The 19541-nt window shown below is 32.7% G+C and overlaps 3 protein-coding genes across 3 annotated transcripts; all 3 read right to left on the minus strand.

Moving 5' to 3' along the window:
* Nucleotides 1-5726: 5726 nt before the first annotated feature.
* Nucleotides 5727-8233, minus strand: LOC125836476 (UDP-glycosyltransferase 87A2-like). The gene is made up of 2 exons (XM_049515648.1): nucleotides 7732-8233; nucleotides 5727-6604 (listed from the first exon to the last, which is right to left on the minus strand). The coding sequence occupies exons 1-2, from the start codon at nucleotides 8231-8233 to the stop codon at nucleotides 5727-5729; spliced, it is 1380 nt and encodes a 459-aa protein (XP_049371605.1).
* A 1998-nt stretch (nucleotides 8234-10231) lies between these two features.
* Nucleotides 10232-12044, minus strand: LOC125836477 (UDP-glycosyltransferase 87A2-like). The gene is made up of 3 exons (XM_049515650.1): nucleotides 11543-12044; nucleotides 10517-11341; nucleotides 10232-10302 (listed from the first exon to the last, which is right to left on the minus strand). Exons 1-3 carry the CDS (start codon nucleotides 12042-12044, stop codon nucleotides 10232-10234), a joined length of 1398 nt encoding a protein of 465 aa, XP_049371607.1.
* A 2136-nt stretch (nucleotides 12045-14180) lies between these two features.
* Nucleotides 14181-15232, minus strand: LOC125836669 (transcription factor TCP20-like). Its single transcript, XM_049515872.1, has one exon. It carries the CDS (start codon nucleotides 15181-15183, stop codon nucleotides 14338-14340), a length of 846 nt encoding a protein of 281 aa, XP_049371829.1. The 5' UTR covers nucleotides 15184-15232; the 3' UTR covers nucleotides 14181-14337.
* Between the last annotated feature and the right edge of the window lie 4309 nt (nucleotides 15233-19541).

A 19541-nucleotide genomic window follows, 5' to 3' on the forward strand; every position in this document is an offset into this window, starting at 1 on the left:
CGCGGGGAAAAGATCATGCATTGCAAGAGAAAGTCATGCATCGCGGGGAAAGATCATGCATAGCAAGAGAAATAATTCATGCATCGCGGGAAAAGATCATGCATAGCTAAAGAAAGAAGTCATGCATCGCAGAAAAAGAATTCATGCATCGCGGGAAAAGATCATACATTGCAAGAGAAAATAATTCATGCATCGCGGGGAAAAGATCATGCATAGCAAGAGAAAGAATTCATGCATCGCGGGGAAAGATCATGCATAGCAAGAGAAAGAGTTCATGTATCGCGGGAAAAGATAATGCATAACAAGAGAAAGCAGTCATGCATCGTAGAGAAGTCATGCATTGCAACAGAAAAAAGATTCATCCATCGCAAGAGAAGATTCATGCATCGCGAAAAGAGATTCATGCATCGCGGGAAAAATGTTCACGCATCGCGAGAAAGATTCGCCCACCAAAAGAGAATCAACCTCAACTGCATCATTATTTTTTGCAAATACGACATCAAGAGAACTATCAACATATTATATATGCATATTTTATTACTTCGTCATCAAAAGAAGAGTACATTGAAGATTATATTAGAAATACAAAATACAAGCTTTATTTGCTTCACGTCAAACTCGATAGAGTTTACGTCAAATGTTCAAGGAGAACAATTAAGTGTCAACACGGTAAAAGACACTGTCTCCCATTTGAATTGCATTTTTATGCTAATGAGTTTTATCTCAGTCCTTGTCGAGAGCATCCGAAAGGATGAATTCTCCAAAACAAACCACAGATGCGGACGACATCAAAAAGGATGCAGCACGACGTAGAACTTTTTCTTAGCAGCGAACTGGGACATAGTCCAAAGAGGAGTGCCAAACTCTTGGGACGCGAGCAGAGGAAGTGACTTCCACCACAATCAAACCACACTCCTATCAGAAGGCATGTGGGTTTATCTTTGAGTTTGTCAGTTTAGTTTCGCATCCGGAAACTTTTTGGTCTTTACCGAAAGCAAATTTCCAATCTGAGTGACAATGTACCAAGAGCTTTGGAAATTATGTCCGTGTAAGTTCTTAATTATGGGTGTGAAGTGCACCACATTCATCGCTAAGAGGTTGCAAGCCTCTTTTTCATACTCGACTTACTTTGTCGCTCTTTTGAAACCAAAGGTGATCTAACATAATAGATTTCCTTTTCAACCGATAGAGTCGAACTGCAAACAGCCTGATTCCTAAGGTCTAAGGATATGTAGGCGGGATCAATGTTGAAAACTCGGTTGTATTCCGACATCTTCTCTCAAATCTTATTCTCAAGCATTCTGGTCTCTTCATAATTCGATATCGGGATAACTTTTGAATTTTTTCATAATCATGCGTCAAATCAAGCGTATTGAATTACAAGTGGCCTGAATTCTCATATAGCCTTAGATATGTAGGAAACCTGATAACGAGGTTCGGCCATAATTCCTAAAGTCCATATTAAAATCTCTTTCCTAAAGATGATGTAGTCGGTCAAAATTGGATTCGTCAATTTCATTTATCTCGAATTTCTTTCATCAATTCAAGTCAAATGAGGGACACTGAATGACTCATGGTTCATGTTGACTATTTGTTGCAATTTAGTGATTTTTTACACATAGATTTATGCTTAATATTGGAAGGGTTGGAAACTATAACACGAATCAGTCCTTGCTTGGATACACGTGTAACGCACGTACCAGTTACTAGTATATTGAAAAAGTACCGTAAAAGTATAAGAACAAGTGTGATTCTTTTAAGTATGTTTTTTAAATAAACACATCTAACTTTCCGAAAATTTGACCAAACAAATTATTTGTCCAAATTTTAAGAACTCCATTAATATAAATAATTTTTCAAAACTCAATAAATTGACCGGAAATATGTTTCTACTCATAATCTAACAACTAACTGTGGAAAAAGTACCTGTGAAATTGGCTTCAAAATGTCCATTAGCGAGAAATAGTTGATAGTGATAAAAGAGGGAGAAAATCGTTGCAGACATGGGCCAAAATGAAGCCACCGGAATATTCCTCCGTCCCCCAATACTGACGGTCCACGGCAAGAACGAATCAGCTAAAATCACATTGGGCTTTGGAACTCCGTCAAGTATACTATCAACCGGAGCTTCCATTTTAGTAAACACAGCTTTCATGAAACCTAACAAATCTTTGGCCTTGTCCTTTTCTGATGGAATTACATTTGAGATTGTTCGAAATTGGATATTATCTGGTTTTGGCTCTGATTTCAAAAAGCTGAACCATTCTTCTGTTACAATAACAGAGAGTTGAAGTAGATGATTTGGTGTGGACGTTGCAGCTATGAGCTTGCACAGATTCATCAATGGATTGATGTGGCCTCTACCTGGATACGGAATTGCCAATATGTGGCAACTAAATAGGGCTTGATCAACGTCGGCAGTTTCCATTTACAGATATATTTGGGTTGAGTTAATTTCCACTAGGGTTTTAGGACTGATAACGTAATTAACGTTGAGATGCTAAATGACAACAATTATATGTGGCCTTAAATATGGCCACAAATGTCTAATCTGTACTATCCTAAACTTTCTAACAATAAGTGGCACAATTTTTTTTAATGTTTAGAACTATCGATCATGTGAAAGAATTACTGTTCTGTTCGCTTTTACTTATGCACATTGCAAGAGCTAGCTTAATGCGCAGTTGGTACGTATTACAACTCTACAAGCATTGTTGTGCTTCAATGCTGACATCCTACGTGCATTGACAAATAATAACCACTTGCTACCACTGCAATTCAGGACTTATTGTCATTTGGTTTGAATTCAAGTTATGACGGGATTAGTTATGATGGTATAAATTATGATGGGATAAGTTATGTTGTATTCAAAATAATAGGCTTTGCATAAATTAATTTTAAGAATAATTTATTTGTTTACAAAAGTACCCTTAATGAATGTGAAAAGTGATGTACAGAAAAAGTTTTAAAGGATATTTTTCTCATTTACTTATTTTATCCCGGGATTACTATACCACTCAAAGGGAGGGATAACTTATCCCAACACTAATTATTAATCCCGAGATAAGTTATCCCGAACATGCCAATCAAACAACAAATTAAGTGGCACTACAATTTAATCCCATGACTATTTTGTGTAATCCTTCACATCAAACGACCCCTAAAGTTCGAGAAATTTGTTTTCCTACGTATATATAGAGGCTTGACGCTAAATGCCCTCCCAAAATATATCAGGATGGGAAGAGATATATATGTATGTATTTTTTATATGACGGCGGATTTAAAGTATTATACAGTTTCGTTGAACCCACAACTGTATAAATATATATAATGTATGTGTGTGAAAACAAGTAAAAAAATTAGCACTTGCATTTGAAAAATAGAAAACATTAATTTAAATGCTGAATATACTATTGTTTGTATATATATCAGGTGCAAGCACATTACATGTCCATCAATAATGAGATCTACAAGGTAAAAGAGGATAGAGTCTACAATATTGGTTGCTGAAATCCTGCACATTGGAGGCTGTGGTTTTTACTCTCTTGAGTAAGGAGGTTTTCTACATGAAACTCGAGATATTTTTGTTATCGCTTTCAGTTAAGAGTAAGGAACCTGGTTCCTGAACTCAAGTAGTTGGTACTAATTTCTTTCTGAGTCAATTCCCTAAATGGTCACCCAAGTTTAGGGAATTGCCTTAAAATATCATTTATGTTTCATTTATGACCAAAATATCACTCAACTATCCCTATTTTCTTCCAAATATACTTAACACTTCAAAAACCTCACTCTCGCCTAATTGGCATGCCATGTCATTGAAGCTTCTTTTTTTAAGAATAGATTTATTTAATTCATCAAACTCATTTAACTAAAATAATTATTTTATTATTTTCTAAAAAGTATATATTAGTTTATTAAGAAGAAATTTTCATGCTTAAGAATCTTTTATCATAATTAATTTTTTATTTTTTTATGCTATGAAGAATAGTTTTTTAAAACTTACTATAATGTCATCAATTTTGAATACTTATAAACACATATATTCAAAAAATATTGATATATATATAAATTACTCATGAATGTCAACTTACATCAATTGATCATATATTATATAATGGATCAATAATATTAAAGGTCAATTAACTAATAAAAATAATTAATTGGGTACTTTGAAATCCATACTTACAATATCTTTTTTAAAAAAAGAAAATAGCAAGTGAATAATATTTATATTAGAAAATAAAATTTTGATCTTTATTTATCAGTATATTAATCTCATATAATATGTATATTATTGAATTAAAACATGCAATTCAATTAATTATTACTTGTATTTCATGAATTTGGGATGAGATGAGAATATATATTGGTGTTTAATTGTATGATAAGTTAAAATATAATATAATATAGCACGAATAAGAATAAAAAATTAAATTAAAAGTAAATAAATAATAATTTTCTCTTTCTTACCAACTTTTTGTCAACCTTACAAATTTATTTGAATACTTTTATTAAAAAATTGCTTAAAATTTTCAAATAATTTACTTAGGGATTTTAAAAATTACCAAGTAATAATTGCACACAAAGTTTTTTTACATTGAATTTTGTTTGGTAAAATAATATAAAGGAATTAGTTTTTTTAATTTTTTTTTATAATCTTCATAAACGCTCATGTAATTTATATATTTGCCTTGTAGAGACATAAGTTTGATGAATTAAATAGGTCTATTATTTTTTAAAATGATGATTTAATAACAAGACATATCAACTAGAATAGAAGGAGGTTTTTGAGATATTTAATATTTATTTTTTTTTGGATAAAAAACAGCCATAATATTATTTACTTTCTATTTTTTTTTTCAAGAAAAAAATATTGTACGCATGAATTTCAAAATTCACAATTAATTTTATTGTAAACGTTAATTGACATTTAATATTATTGATTCATTGTAAATTTTATGATTAATTGATGTAAGCTAGCATTCATGAGTAATATGTATATCGATTTTTTTTTTTTTGAATGTATATGTTTATAAGTATTCAAAATTGATGATATTATATTACATTTAAAAAACCTATTTTTCATAACATAAAAAATAAAAGTTTAATTATAATAAAAGATTCTTAAGGATGAAGTATTCTTAATAAACTAATATATATATATATATATATTTTTTATTTTTTTATTTTTTTATTTTTTTAAAAAAATAATATGATTATTATTTTAGTTATATTGTTTAATGAATCAAATTAATCTATTATTAAAAAAAAAGACTTTAATGACATGTCATATCAATTAGGAGAGAGTGATGTTTTTAAAGTGTCAAGTATATTTGAAGGAAAATATGAATAATTGAGTGATATTTTAATCCTAAATGAAACATAAATGATATTTCAAGATAATTTCCTAAACTTGGATGACCATTTAGGGAATTGACTCATTTCTTTCTCCACTAAAGCAGCATGTTGAAACATTGACAGCTGCCTGTGAATAACAGCAGGCAGAAAATTCTTGCTCTCACCAAGTGCATCCTGTTTGTGTTCTCTTTCCACTTCATTTATTCAACAAAGAGTAGTACTGCGAAAGTTTGGGCCATATACATGCTCAGCAGTTTAGAGCGAAGAAAATGTTTGATACTCTTCTCAAGTGAAACATATTACCGAAATAGTTTTTATATTATTAAGTTCATACATAATTTCTGCATGACTTCTTTACATACCAAACATTATTGCCTTGGGCCTTGAGAAATATCCTGAATGAACTTGTAAATATTTGCTTGAATGGCTCCACCTTCAATTGCCTCTTGAGAGATCTTTCGTATTCCCATTGCTCTTTTCCTCATTTCTCTTCCGTGGTAGCTGTCAAGGTCCATAAAACTCTGCACAAGTCGAGCAATTTCATCTCTCTTAACCAGGTTCTCACTTTCCTTATTGACCCTCCACCCAATCTTCCAGTCCTCCACTATTTGTTTACTGTTGGTAAATTGATCAGCCACAATGGGGAACGTAAGAAATGGAACGCCAGCAAATGCACCTTCCTTGGTTGAATTCCATCCACAATGTGACCAAAATCCACCTACACTAGGATGACACAAAACTCTCAATTGGTCGCACCAAGGCACCACAATTCCCCTCTTCCCAATTCCATCTGTTATAAGTAAGGAAGAAGTTTCACGTGCCACCCAAAATGTACGGACACCACTGCTGTGCACGCCCGCTATAATTTCATCTAACTGTGTATTTGATACTGACAAGAAACTTCCTTGGGATATGTATAGAACAGAGTCCTTAGGTTGATCATCAAGCCATGACAAGTAGTTGGGACAAGGCTGGTTAGTCTTGAATTCTGTATCCAAGTAAGGGATTGTTGGACCAACAGTGAAAATGGGGACTGGAATTTCAGCTTGTAAAGCCTCAATTACTTGAGTTTCCAATGGTTCAATGGTGGTGAACAGGGCGTATTGTGCTTTATTGACCAACTGTGATATAACTTCAAGAATCAAGTGCAACATCTCCCGGTATTTGCAGTGGAACACAGGTGGGAGATCCTTTACACAAATTGGTGTAATCCCCGGAATGTAACTTACAAGCTCTTCTCCTTGCTCTGTTCATTATGAGTAGGCGCGTCAAATGGGTGGATTGAGTTGAAATCAAAGATATTAAAATAGGTAGAAATAGAAATTGGTTGGATGCTGACCCGCCCAGGTTTATTTTGAGCTCAAATGGGCTTTAAAATGAATTGAATCTTGACTCGCTTAATCTCAATAATTTTAATACATTCTTATTTAAGTTTTATAACCACTATTTGAATTTTAATTAATGAAAATTTTAAAAAAGAACTTAAAAATAAATAGATAAATCCTAAAAGATATAAAATAGATAGTAATTCATACATTCAATATAGGTACACATACATTTCATCAATGAAAATAAAGAGTCTTAAAACATGTTGAAATTGAAGATTAAATTAGGCTCAATTGAGGATTATTTTAAAATTAGCTAAAGTTTGAATAAGTTGAGATGGAATCCAACCCTTAAAATTATGAGCGGATTACCTATAATTGAGCTCATTTTTGACATATCTAATTATGACATTAAGAAGCCAATAATTTTAATTCATATTTTATATGCATGTTACACGGTTGTTTTAATATATGTTAATAATGTATTCAAAGCTTAATAAACTATTTCTTTTTTTTTTAATGCAAAATTCTAACTCAGCCGACACCGCCCAGTGGAAAGGAAATATGTTTGCAGTTATATCAAACTGTTAAGGTTACAATTACATTACATGCATATTAAGAATTGATCACCATCTTAATTAATTTTCAAGATATTTCAAAGAAGAATCTAGAATATTAATGAGTTGTAAAGAAATAAAAGAATGCATATTCTAGAGACAAAAGTCTAGAAATGTTCTAAAAAAATAGTTCTAAAAATAGGTAATTAGAAGAACATAACATAGTAGAAAAATCTTTAGCTAGATTCTTCTATCACTATCAATAAATAGAGGTGATTCATTTGAGTTGTAACCAAGTAATCAAGTAAGAAGATAATAGTGAGTGTTAAGTAAAGAGTATTGCTAAAGCAAGCAATAAGTGAGTGATCAAAATTGTAATATCGAAGTGAGTCCTACTTTGATATAATAAAAGATTGTGAGCAACCAATTGTGTCCTTCTACCAACAATATTCAAACAGGGCATCAATCTAACAACTTAAATACAAGTATACCTGCCAAATTGGCTTCAAAATGTCCATTAGCCAAGAGTAGTTGATGGTGATGAAGGATGGAGAAAACCGTGGCAGACATGGTCCAAAATGAAGCCACCGGAATATTTCTCCATTCCCCAATACCGACGGCCCACGGCAATAACGAATCAGCTAAAATCACATTGGGCTTCGGAAGCCCGTCAAGTATACTATCAATGGGAGCTTCCATCTTAGTATACACAGCTTCCACGAACCCCAACAAATCTTTGCTTCGATCCTTTTCTGATGGAATTACATTTGGAATTTTTTGAAATTGAATATTATCTGGTTTTGGCTCTGATTTCAAAAAGCTGAACCACTCTTCAGTTACAATAAAAGAGATTTGTAGAAGATGATTTGGTTTGGACGTTGTAGCTATGAGCTTGCACAGATTCATCAATGGATTGATGTGGCCTCTACCTGGATATGGAATCGCCAATATATGGCAACTAAATAGAGGTTGATCGACGCTGGTAGTTTCCATTTATTGATTCTTTTTTGCCTTATCAATTGGAAAAGCGAAAACTAGGGTTTTAGGACTGACAAAGTTGACCAGATTGATGATCAGTGAAGACGAAGGTTGTGTTGGGCAGCAAGTTTGACTACTTTCTTACTTATCATGTTGTGCTCCTAAGTAAGAAATACTCCTTCGTTTTAGTTATACTCGTCAGATTTAGCATATTCAAAACTATAATATTCTATTTAAGAAATAAGTAATTAATATTAAAGATGAAATATAAAAAAAATAATTATCTTTTCTTGAAAAGTTAAAATCAAAGAGAAAAAATATTTTTGTATAGTGGATAAGTTAAAGTAAACACAAGAAGTATTATTCTAAAACTATTGCTTTTTTAGTTCATTTAAAAAAGAATGATCGTTTTCTTTTTTTGGTAACATTTTTATTTCAACTTTTCACGTGACATATTTAAGGCCACAAGATTAAAAGGCAATTTAGTACATTTGACATAACTTTAATTTAGGATCACAATATTCAAAAATCTTCTTTATTTTCTAAAACTTCGTGTCAAGTCAAATTAGACCACTCCTTTTAAAATGGAGGAAGTAACATATAATTTAGATAAATAATATGGAGGGTGAGGATGAGGCTACGAGTGGGAGGAATATGAGGCGTGCTTGGGAATAGTGAGAACACAATCAACATAGATATTATTGATAAAACTTGTTTTTCTTACTTTCAAGAAGTTATTTTTCCTCCTTTTTAAAAAAATTGCTTTTTCTAAAGAAAATATTTTAAAAAGTTTTGATCAATCAAATATGAAAAATTTCTCAATAGTGAACTAAGTGATGATTCAAAGCAAAAGGAAATTCATTCTTACCGCAAGTTTTTAATTATATTTCCATAATAATGAAGTGCTATTATATATAATACATTAGCATAGGCGTATCTAGGGGGGTTTCGTGGGTTCACCTAAACTCATGCTCCCTCTCTAGATCATATATAGTAGTGTTATATTTTTCAAAAAATATTTAAATATAGAGGTGTGAACCCACGTTAATAGTAGCATAAAATATAATATAATGATGATTGAGTGCACCTCTCTAAGCAAATATAGAAATTTAAATCTTATATCTATCTTATTTTTTTTAGTAATAGTCCTCCAAGTGGTTATGAGTAACACTTTTGGCGTTTCAATCATTTTTTTCTTTAATCTTTCAAAAATTTTAAGTGTGTTACATTGGAAATTCCTAAAATTTTTTAGTAATAGTCCTCCTAGTAGTATTATATATGTTGAACCTATAATTTTTAAAATTTAACGGTTTAGTGTTAAGAACGTAAAGGTCAAATCAATTAAATTTATATCTTAGATGCATTTTTTCATAATAGTGCACCCATCCTTCCGAAATCCTGAATTCGCCTTTGAATACATGTATATTTATATTTGGCATTTAGATCTTGTTTACTTATTATAAATAAAAATACATAAAAAGTTAATTTAATAATCATTTTTACCGCAAGTTTTTAATAATATTTCCATAATAATTAAGTGCTATTATATATCATACATGTATATTAATATTTGATATTTAGATCTTATTTAGTTATCATAAATAAAAATATATAAAAAATTAATTTAATAATTTTGTATATCTAGAAGAAGTACTTAATATATTTGTTAACATAATCAAATCAATAGAAAAAGTATGAAGGTAATATTTTATACATAATACTAGTGTATCCTCTAATTCCTTTTCCTTTACTTAATCTATAGTCACACATTGATTTTGAACCATCACTGACACAGGAAAGTTAAAAAAGATATGAGTTGTTAGTATGTTGAGAAATACTATATAGTGACACAAGAACAACTGTTATCCAAGTTTGAAGTGCAAAAATACACAAAGAAAGTTGTTTTAGGGCTTAGTCACATTCACAACAGAGGAATAATCAGTCACTGTGACATGTAGTCACACAATATTCTTGTTGTGTGCAATGATCAAATTTCTAATATTGCAGATTAGATTACTGTATCAAGTAGTTGATACTAGTTTCTTTCTCCACAAAAGCAGCATGTCGAAACATTGGCAGGATGCCTGTGAATAACAGCAGGTAGAAACATTGGCAGGGCTTAGCTTGTTTGTGTTTTATTCAATAAAGAGTTGGATACTCTTCCCAAGTGAAACATATTACAGAAATAATTTTTATATTTATTTAGTTCATACAGACTATATCTGCATAACTTCTTTATAACCAAACATTATTGACTTGGGCCTCGAGAAATATCCCGAATGAACTTGTTAATATTACCTTGAATGGCTCCACTTTCAACTGACTCTTGAAAGATCTTTCGTATTCCCATTGATCTTTTCCTCATTTCTCTTCCGTGGTAGCTGTCAAGGTCCATAAAACTCTGCACAAGTAGAGCAATTTCATCTCTCTTCACCAGGTTCTCACTTTCCTTATTGACCCTCCACCCAATCTTCCAGTCCTCCACTATTTGTTTACTGTTGGTAAATTGATCAGCTACAATGGGGAACGCAAGAAATGGAACGCCAGCAAATGCACCTTCCTTGGTTGAATTCCATCCACAATGCGACCAAAATCCACCTACACTAGGATGGCACAAAACTCTCAATTGGTCGCACCAAGGCACCACGATTCCCCTCTTCCCAATTCCATCTGTAAGTAAGGAAGAAGTTTCACGTGCCACCCAAAATGTTCGGACACCACTGCTGTGCACACCCGCTATAATTTCATCTAACTGTGTATTTGATACTGACAAGAAACTTCCTTGGGATATGTATAGAACAGAGTCCTTAGGTTGATCATCAAGCCATAACAAGTAGTTTGGACTAGGCTTGTTAGTGTTTAATTCGGTATCCATGTAAGGGATTGTTGGACCAACAGTGAAAATGGGGACTGGAATTTCAGCGTGTAAAGCCTCAATTACTTGAGATTCCAATGGTTCAATGGTGGTGAACAAGGCGTATTGTGCTTTATTGACCAACAGTGATACAGCTTCGAGAATCAAGGGCAACATCTCCCGGTATTTGCTGTAGAACACAGGTGGGAGATCCTTTACACAAATTGGTTTGATCCCCGGAATGTAATTTACGACCTCTTCTCCTTGCTCTGTTTGTTAAGAAGCCAATAATTTGAATTCATATTCTATATGCATGTTACACAATTCTTTTAATATGCGTAATTCAAAACTTAATAAGCTATTACTCCTATATTTTTTTAGAATTCATAAATTAGTGGAAAGGAAATATGTTTCCAGTTATAACAATTAAATGACAGTTATCTAATCTAACAACTTAAAAACAAGTATACCTTGACAATTGGCTTCAAAATGTCCATTAGCTAGGAGTAGTTGATGGTGATGAAGGATGGAGAAAACCGTGGGAGACATGGGCCAAAATGAAGCCACCGGAATATTCCTCCGCTCCCCAATATGGACTGCCCACGTCAAGTATAAATCAACTAAAATCACATTGGGCTTTGAAATCCCGTCAAGTATACTATCAATGGGAGCTTCCATCTTAGTATACACAGCTTCCACGAACCCCGACAAATCTTTACTCCGATCCTTTTCTGATGGAATTACATTTGGGATTGTTAGAAATTTGATATTATCTGGCTTTTGCTCCGATTTCAAAAAGCTGAACCACTCTTCAGTTACAATAAAAGAGACTTGTAGTAGATGATTTGGTGTGGACGTTGTAGCTATGAGCTTGCACAGATTCATCAATGGATTGATGTGGCCTCTACCTGGATACGGAATCACCAATATATGGCAATTACATAGAGCTTGATCGACGTTGGTAGTTTCCATTTATTGATTCTTTTTGCCTTGTGAATTGGAAAAACAAAAACTGGGGTTTTAAGACTGACAAAGTTGACCAGATTGATGATCAGTGAAGATGGAGGTTGTGTTGAGCAGCCAGAAAAACGTTTTCTAGAAGAAATGACTGGTTTCTTACCTACTATTGTTGTGTTTCTAGGTAAAACTAATAAAATACTCCCTCCTCTCGCCTTTACTTGTTATATTTAGATTTGAAATATGATTGTTTTAAATGTTAATTATTAAGTCTTGAAATATAATTTGAAAATAAGTGATTAATGCTAAAGTTGTAAAACATGAAAAAGATAATTGTCTTTACTTGAAAAGTTAAAAGTGAAAAGTAAAAAAAAATATCTAGATAAATAATATGGGAAGTGAGGATGGTCGGGATGAGACTATGGGGTGGGAGGAAGATGAGGCGTGTTGGAAGACTGGGAGAACATAATCAACATGGATGTTACTTGTAAAACTCATTTTTACCGACAATGTAAAGATCTAGTAGTTATAAGTAACATGATTGTTCTCTCATAGTTCCATGCCAACTTTACACAGTTGGGGATCTTTTAATAGCGCTCCAATGCAATCTACAAGAAGGTTGGAAATGAAGCTGCCCCGCTATGAGATGGCCTTATGAACATGGTCAGATTGGTTGGAATTTCAAATTGAAAGGAGGACAAGATTGTTCTTCATGAGCCTCTCTTCTTCTCACAAAAGGTACGACAAAACTATGTTGTTTGTTTGTCCGCATATATCTAAGTTCTTGTACAAGCAATGAAAGATTAATCCTTTTTGTTACATGCAATGGTACAGATTGACACATGGAAGATGATCAAAATTGCTATGAAGAAACAGAACCAATACCAAGGAAACAGTGTTGGGGGAGTGGAAGTGATGGAAATATGATGAGAATAGCAGAGGTCTCTCTATATGGGCTGAAGTGAAAGGGATTAGACATACAATATCTCAACATGGCTAAAAGAGAATGTTTGAAGTTCTGATAACGTGGAAGATATATCTGTTTCGCGACAAGAATGGTAAATATAGTGATAATCTTATCATATTTAAGCCAAATCAAGGTGAAAAGTACATCATAGCCTATTGACTCTATCAATTTCAATCCCAGGTTAACAAGTCTTTATATACTCAATCATAGTTGTAAAAACAGCATAAACAGTCACAAAGTGCACTTAGATTCCTGCAACTCTTAATAAACAGCAGCATCTGTTTCACCTATACAGCAAACTAATCCTATGCCACACCAAAGCAGCCTGTCGAAATATTGGCAGAATGCTTGTGAATAACAACAGGCAGAAACTTCTTGCTCATACCAAATGCAGTTACTAAATATCAAAATGAACTACCATAAGTCAATAATTTCTCAAAAAGATGATACTGCATTTCAAGAATTGATAATTTCTGAAGACAACTCACTCGATAGACAATAAATATGGAGGGCAAAATGAATATCCACACACCAGAGAGATAGTATTCCATGTTTCCAATGCAGACCAACAACACTCACTCTCAATAAATATCCATACATATAGCTGCTGAAAGACAAACCAGCACTAAAAGGTCAATAAAACCATGAGAATTTTCTTTAAGAACTAGACGTCATATGGTGATCACATCAGTTCTGAAGGACAATTTTCTGTTGTGTTTAAGCAAAAGCATCCTACCTCTTGAAAAAGGAAATCCAGCAATCATATGCACAACACTTGGAGGAAAAGAAGCAATTCAGTACCATGTTCCTTATTCTTTTTCTCGAGTAGAAAGTGGCAATCGTTTTCTCGAGGAAAAGATTGAATTGAGTAGAGAATTGTCCCATTGCTTAATTGATTCTTTAACAACATTTCAGAATTAAGAGTACTTATGCCTCATCTTACTCTTTCTTCCGGTGAATTGGCCAAAGAAAAGATTGTAAAAACTCTACTCCGTCTCCCCTCAAACCCCCAAACAGAAGAAACTAGAGCAGAGTTTTGTGATCTCATTAAGTTGGATATACTGAAATTGGAATTGATTTCAGCAAACCCCTTGTACAAATACAAAGACGTGAATCATTCCGAAGCCTCATATAGTTGAAAATATAAGAGAAAATTGCAGTTGTATTTGTGATTACCATGTCTATTTCAGCAAGCAAGATATAAGCACACCACTCATATATAAAGGGCGAATGAATAACAAAAAGATGGATGGCTTTTAACTTATAATCAATACACCTCCTAACAAATGAAAACTCATTCACCAAAATAACCTAACTCAGGTCTTTTATCTGAAGGATGCTTTAATGTCCTGATCCTTGAGAATCATCCTCCGGAGATTGTTGTTGATGCTGATGCTGATGCTGATCTTGTTGTTGCTGCTGCGGATGTTGCATTCTTTCCTGCTGGTATATCTGGTTCAAAACCCCTAAATGACCCTCTTGAGATAATCCAAGCTCCAATCCTGGCAGTTGCTGGTTACTTCCACCAAGAATTGAAGTAAAACTCATAGGATTCATATTTGTAGCTGCAGGCAGATCAAATCCAGGAAACCCAATTTTCTGTAAGTAATAGTTTGAACTTTCACTGCCTAAACTGGCGCTTGATGGAGCAGATGAGGACTGAAACCCAAAACTAGTGACAACAGGGGCAGGGGCAGGCCATATTCCTACTGTAGCCAAATGGGGTCTTCCAAAATTCCCACAGATCATTGGCCAATTGGTCCTACTATTACTACTTCTACTGCTACCTGACCCCGCGATATTCGCCCCCGATTCAATCATTAAACCAGCTGATACAGAGATCCCCTGTTGAGAAACAGATGCTGCTGCAGCTAAAGCCGATGCAGGAATTGTCCCTGTGCCAGTAGCAGCAATAATCGAAGGCTCGGCTTGCTGCAGCAGCCACTGAATTGTCTCACCATCAGATTTATGACCCAATTCGCGCGTAAGTTGAAAGATTCTTGCTGCACATAGAGCAGGCATACGTATCCTCCTCCCTCTACCTTCAACTTTGGTATGCCTATCTTTTCTTTTAGGAGCAGCCACCTGCTGCTGTTTCTTGGTTTCATCATTTTTCAAAATCTGCAAGTCTTTTATCTGATCATGAGTAGGCTTAATATTGTTGTTGTTAGGCTGCTTGGGATCCATGAATGGAACTAGATGGGTCTACCTTGCAGGTTATAGTAATAATTAAATTAAATTAAAAAAACAAGGAGGCTCTTTGTTTACTAGTAATAGGAAAAAGAAGATAAGTTTTGATTTTTTCTTTCACTTGTGTGTCCTGTTTGAGAGAAGAAAGTGACCTCAAAGAAGAGACAAAAAACAAAAGAAGAAAAGAAAAGGAGAGGAAAGTTCTAACAATGTTGTCATTTCAGGAGGTTTCACTTTCTGTCACTCACAAGAATTTGAAAATGTGAAAAGATTGAAACTTTCCTCTCAGTTCAGGAGCAATAGTGGCTAAACCAATATGCTGATGTGACACATTAATTTTGAAGGTGTTTCAACGGACATAAAAAAATGAATTGAGATGTCTACGTATACATACTCAAAATTAGTGTGGCTAAACCATTATGGCACAGACTTGTAACTTATAAATAATATTCCTTCCATCTCTTTTTATTTGTTAAATTTTGACTTGACACACCTATTAAAAAATAATGGTTAATGTAGTAAGTTTACCATTTTACTATTAATTGATGAGGTCTCAAATACATTTACTTACTAAATTTTTCAAAAAAATTAACTCAATGTTATTAATTGAGGGTATAATAGAAAAAAACTTATTCTTTCTTAATTTGTCAAAAATGACAAGTAAAAAGAAAAATCAAATTAATTTTTTTTTGACAAATAAATAGGAAAAAGGGAATAATAGCTTGCAGTATTCTTTCCAGTTTCAACTGTTTAGCATTTTGATTCAATAGGGTCCTGAGAAAATAGAAAAAGAAAGAAGATGGGGAACCAAATGGTCATATTTCACGGGAAAGGTGGAAACTTAATTTGGTTTTTTTTGTATTGGTAGGTAAATACAATGTGAATATTTTCTCTGTTTCAATTTATTTGTACTATTTTTATTTTTAATCCGTTTGAAAAAAGACGTCTCCTCTGTATTTTAGCAACTTTTTAATTTTCTACATAGCACATCAAGATTAAATGACATTTTGATATATTTAGCAAAATGTATAATTTAAGATCACAAAATTTAAAATTTTCTTTTAACTGCATCCAAATCAAACACATTAAAACACACAGAATAATATATATTTTATGGTGTAATTTGTCTACTTTAATAATTGAAGGCTTAACGCGCATGACAATTGACATTCTAGTATACTAATAATAGGATGTGATGTCCACATATGAGATAGCACTACATGTGTAGGGTGGAGATGAATGCAGACGCTTGGGTTTATATATATATATATATATATATATATATATATGTGGTTGCTTCTAATCCACTCCATGTTACCACGGAGAATACATCGACAATCTTTTAAATTTCATTAGAATATATGGACAATCTCTTAAATTTGGAAAAATTATCTATCTACACCCCATTATTTACCATATTTTTTATTATTCCCTACCATTTCAAAATGACACAAAAATCCCTCTTTTTCTTACAAAAAACTCAAACGTCCGGATACATTACTCTCCATTCCAAACCCACGTTTCCTCACTCTCTCCTTATTTCCACTCTCATAATTTAATCAGTTATCTCCTTCATCCTAATTTCAAAAGATTTCTCTCTCCAGTCAATCAATTTCAAATTTGTCAATAGGTAATAGTCTTCTCGACTTTGTTGCTCTTCATTTTTTTTTAATCAATTTTCTCTATGTTTAGTATTGAGATTACCTAATTAAATACATCTAGCACTGATCGAATTTAGGATTCTGATTATCCTGAATTGGTTGAAAACAGATCTAAAAGCTTGCACGATCCATTTACAATGATGAATCAAAGTTTCGAGAAGGCAAAGTCGAAGAAGGATATACCTTCATCGTCTAAAGTGGATATGGAAAAATCACCCAAGAAAAGGGGTAGAAAAATTGATCTTGCAATCTCTCGACCTACATTACCCATGGTATTTATTTCCTAACTGGTACTTTTTAATTTTTTATATCCCCTGTTGTTAGTTGCTTCAAAAAATTTGATATACTATTGTTAAAGTGATATTATCATATTGCTATGTATCTTGATTTAAATGTACTAGGTTGATACATAAAATTTGAATTTTGTTCTCTATTTTGATTTGTGTTGTAAATGTATCAGATTATAAAGTTCAAATTATATGATGGGCTGTAATATGCAGAATATTGTATCGCATTCTAACATGGTTTAAATCTGATACATAAATATCACATAATGAATATATAATGTTATATTTAGTATCAGATACAAAATTTGACAGATTTTTTACTTTATCAAGTTTTAATGAGTATCATATACACTTTTGTCATTATTGTATCAATTAACATTAAGATACCTTGTAGTTGCAGTTATGTATCACATACTTAAAAAATTTTGTTCCAATCAGTTTAGCATGTAGATTTTTTTTAAAATTGTAGTCTATGAAATACATCATTAAACAGATTTCAAAGCACTCACTAAGGTCGTATAATATGAATTTTATCGAAGAGTTTGAGTTGTCCACAGGGGATGAATGTATCGAATTATTCAAGAATACTATTTTTGGGTCATACCTCAATATCCCAAAATGTAACTACCAAGGACAAATCACAAAGTGTTTGTTGCTTTTGGAGGTGGAGCAGGACAACACATATGAACTTCATATTCGTCATGCAAATGGAAATGTTTTGCATTTTAGTATCAAGGAATTTGCAATCATAACTCGTCTGAAATGCACAGAAAACATTGAAGATATCTAGATTCCACAACGAGTAGGCTAGTTCAAAGGTACCTTCCCAAAGGCAAAGAATAATGTAAGCAAGGAACGCCTGGTTCAACGTTTTACAATGGGTATTTGGGACAACATCCAGGATGTCGTTAAATGGCAATCCCTTACTTCATTCATTTTCTCTCAACTCAATGATACACATATATCGATCGAGGATTTTTTAATGATCAAAGATGGGAGGTATCAACAGTTTCCTTGGAGACAACTTACTTTCTCCAAGTTGATGAAATCACTTTGGCAGGAGTTCACCTTTGAAAAACAAATGTATCGGTTATTCGACATGCCATATGCTCTTAATGTTTGGATATATGAATGTGCTTTTGTGATAAATGAATAATTGTTGTTAAAGAAGGATATGATAGCATTAATGACAATCTCTTCATTTACTACAAAAAGCACATTCATATATCCAAACATTAAGAGCATATGACATGCCGAATAACCGATACATTAGTTTTTCAGAGGTGAACTCCTGCCTAAGTGATTTCATCAACTTTGAGAAAGCAAGTTGTCCCTAAGGAAACTGTTGATACCTCCTAACTTCGACCATTAAGAAATCCTCGATTGATATATGTGTATCACCTAGTTGAGAGAAAATAAATGTATGAATGAAATAAAGGATTGTCATTTGAACAACATCCTAGATGTTGTCCCAAATATCCATTATAAAACGTTGAACCAACCATCTCTTGTTTACACTATTCTTTTTCCTGGTCAAGTACCTTTGAACTAGCCTACTCGTTATGGAATCTGGATATCTAAAATCTCCAATTTCATGTGCATTTCAAACCAATTATGATTGCAAATTTCTTGATACTAAAATGCAAAACATTTTTATTGGCATGACGAATATGAAGTCCATGTTGTCCTACTCCACCTCCAAAAGCAACAAACACTTTGTGATCTATCCTTGGTAGTTACATTTTGGGATATTGAGGTATGACCCAACAAAAGTATTATTGAATTATTTGATACCTTCATCTCCTGTGGGCAATTCAAACTCTTCGATAAAATTCATATTGTACGTAGAGCCAAACCTTAGCGAGTGCTTTGAAATTCGTTTAATGACGTATTTCAAAGACTGCAATTCTAAAATAACGTTCATCAACTAAAAAAATCTACATAATACATGTTGAACTAGTTGAAAACTGATTGAAACTAAAATGTGAACAAAAAAATTGAAGTATGTGATACATAATTGCAACTACAAGGTATATCACTGTTTAACTAATACATACTGATAAAAGTTTATCTGATACTCATTAAAACTTGATAAAGTAAAAAAAAATTGTCAAAATTTTGTATCTGGTACTAAATATAACATCATATACTCATTATGTGATATTTTTGTATCAGGTTTGAACCATGTTAGAATGCGATACAATATTATACATATTACAGCTAATCATATAATTTGAACTTTATAATCTTATACATTCATAACACAAATTAAAATAGAGAACGAAACTAGGGTTTTATGTATCAACCTAATACATTAAAATCAAGACACATAGTAATATGATATCACTTTAACAACAATGTATCAATTTTTTTGAAGCAACTAACAATGGGGGATATCAAAAAAAAA

The sequence above is a fragment of the Solanum verrucosum genome, unplaced genomic scaffold (assembly GCF_900185275.1).
Source record: "Solanum verrucosum unplaced genomic scaffold, falcon-dt-bn FXZP01000278.1, whole genome shotgun sequence".
In the NCBI taxonomy this organism is placed as follows: domain Eukaryota; kingdom Viridiplantae; phylum Streptophyta; class Magnoliopsida; order Solanales; family Solanaceae; genus Solanum; species Solanum verrucosum.

Bases quoted from the DNA above. Each gene is read 5' to 3' on its own strand.
- LOC125836476 (XM_049515648.1), bottom strand. From the start codon at position 8,233: ATGGAAACTACCAGCGTCGATCAACCTCTATTTAGTTGCCATATATTG. The intron at 6,605-7,731 runs GTATACTTGTAT...CATAATGAACAG, and splicing joins TTTTGAAGCCAATTTGGCAG to AGCAAGGAGAAGAGCTTGTA.
- LOC125836477 (XM_049515650.1), bottom strand. From the start codon at position 12,044: ATGGAAACTACCAACGTCGATCAAGCTCTATGTAATTGCCATATATTG. The intron at 11,342-11,542 runs GTATACTTGTTT...CTTAACAAACAG, and splicing joins TTTTGAAGCCAATTGTCAAG to AGCAAGGAGAAGAGGTCGTA. The intron at 10,303-10,516 runs GTAATATTAACA...TGTTATTCACAG, and splicing joins TGAAAGTGGAGCCATTCAAG to GCATCCTGCCAATGTTTCGA.
- LOC125836669 (XM_049515872.1), bottom strand. From the start codon at position 15,183: ATGGATCCCAAGCAGCCTAACAACAACAATATTAAGCCTACTCATGAT.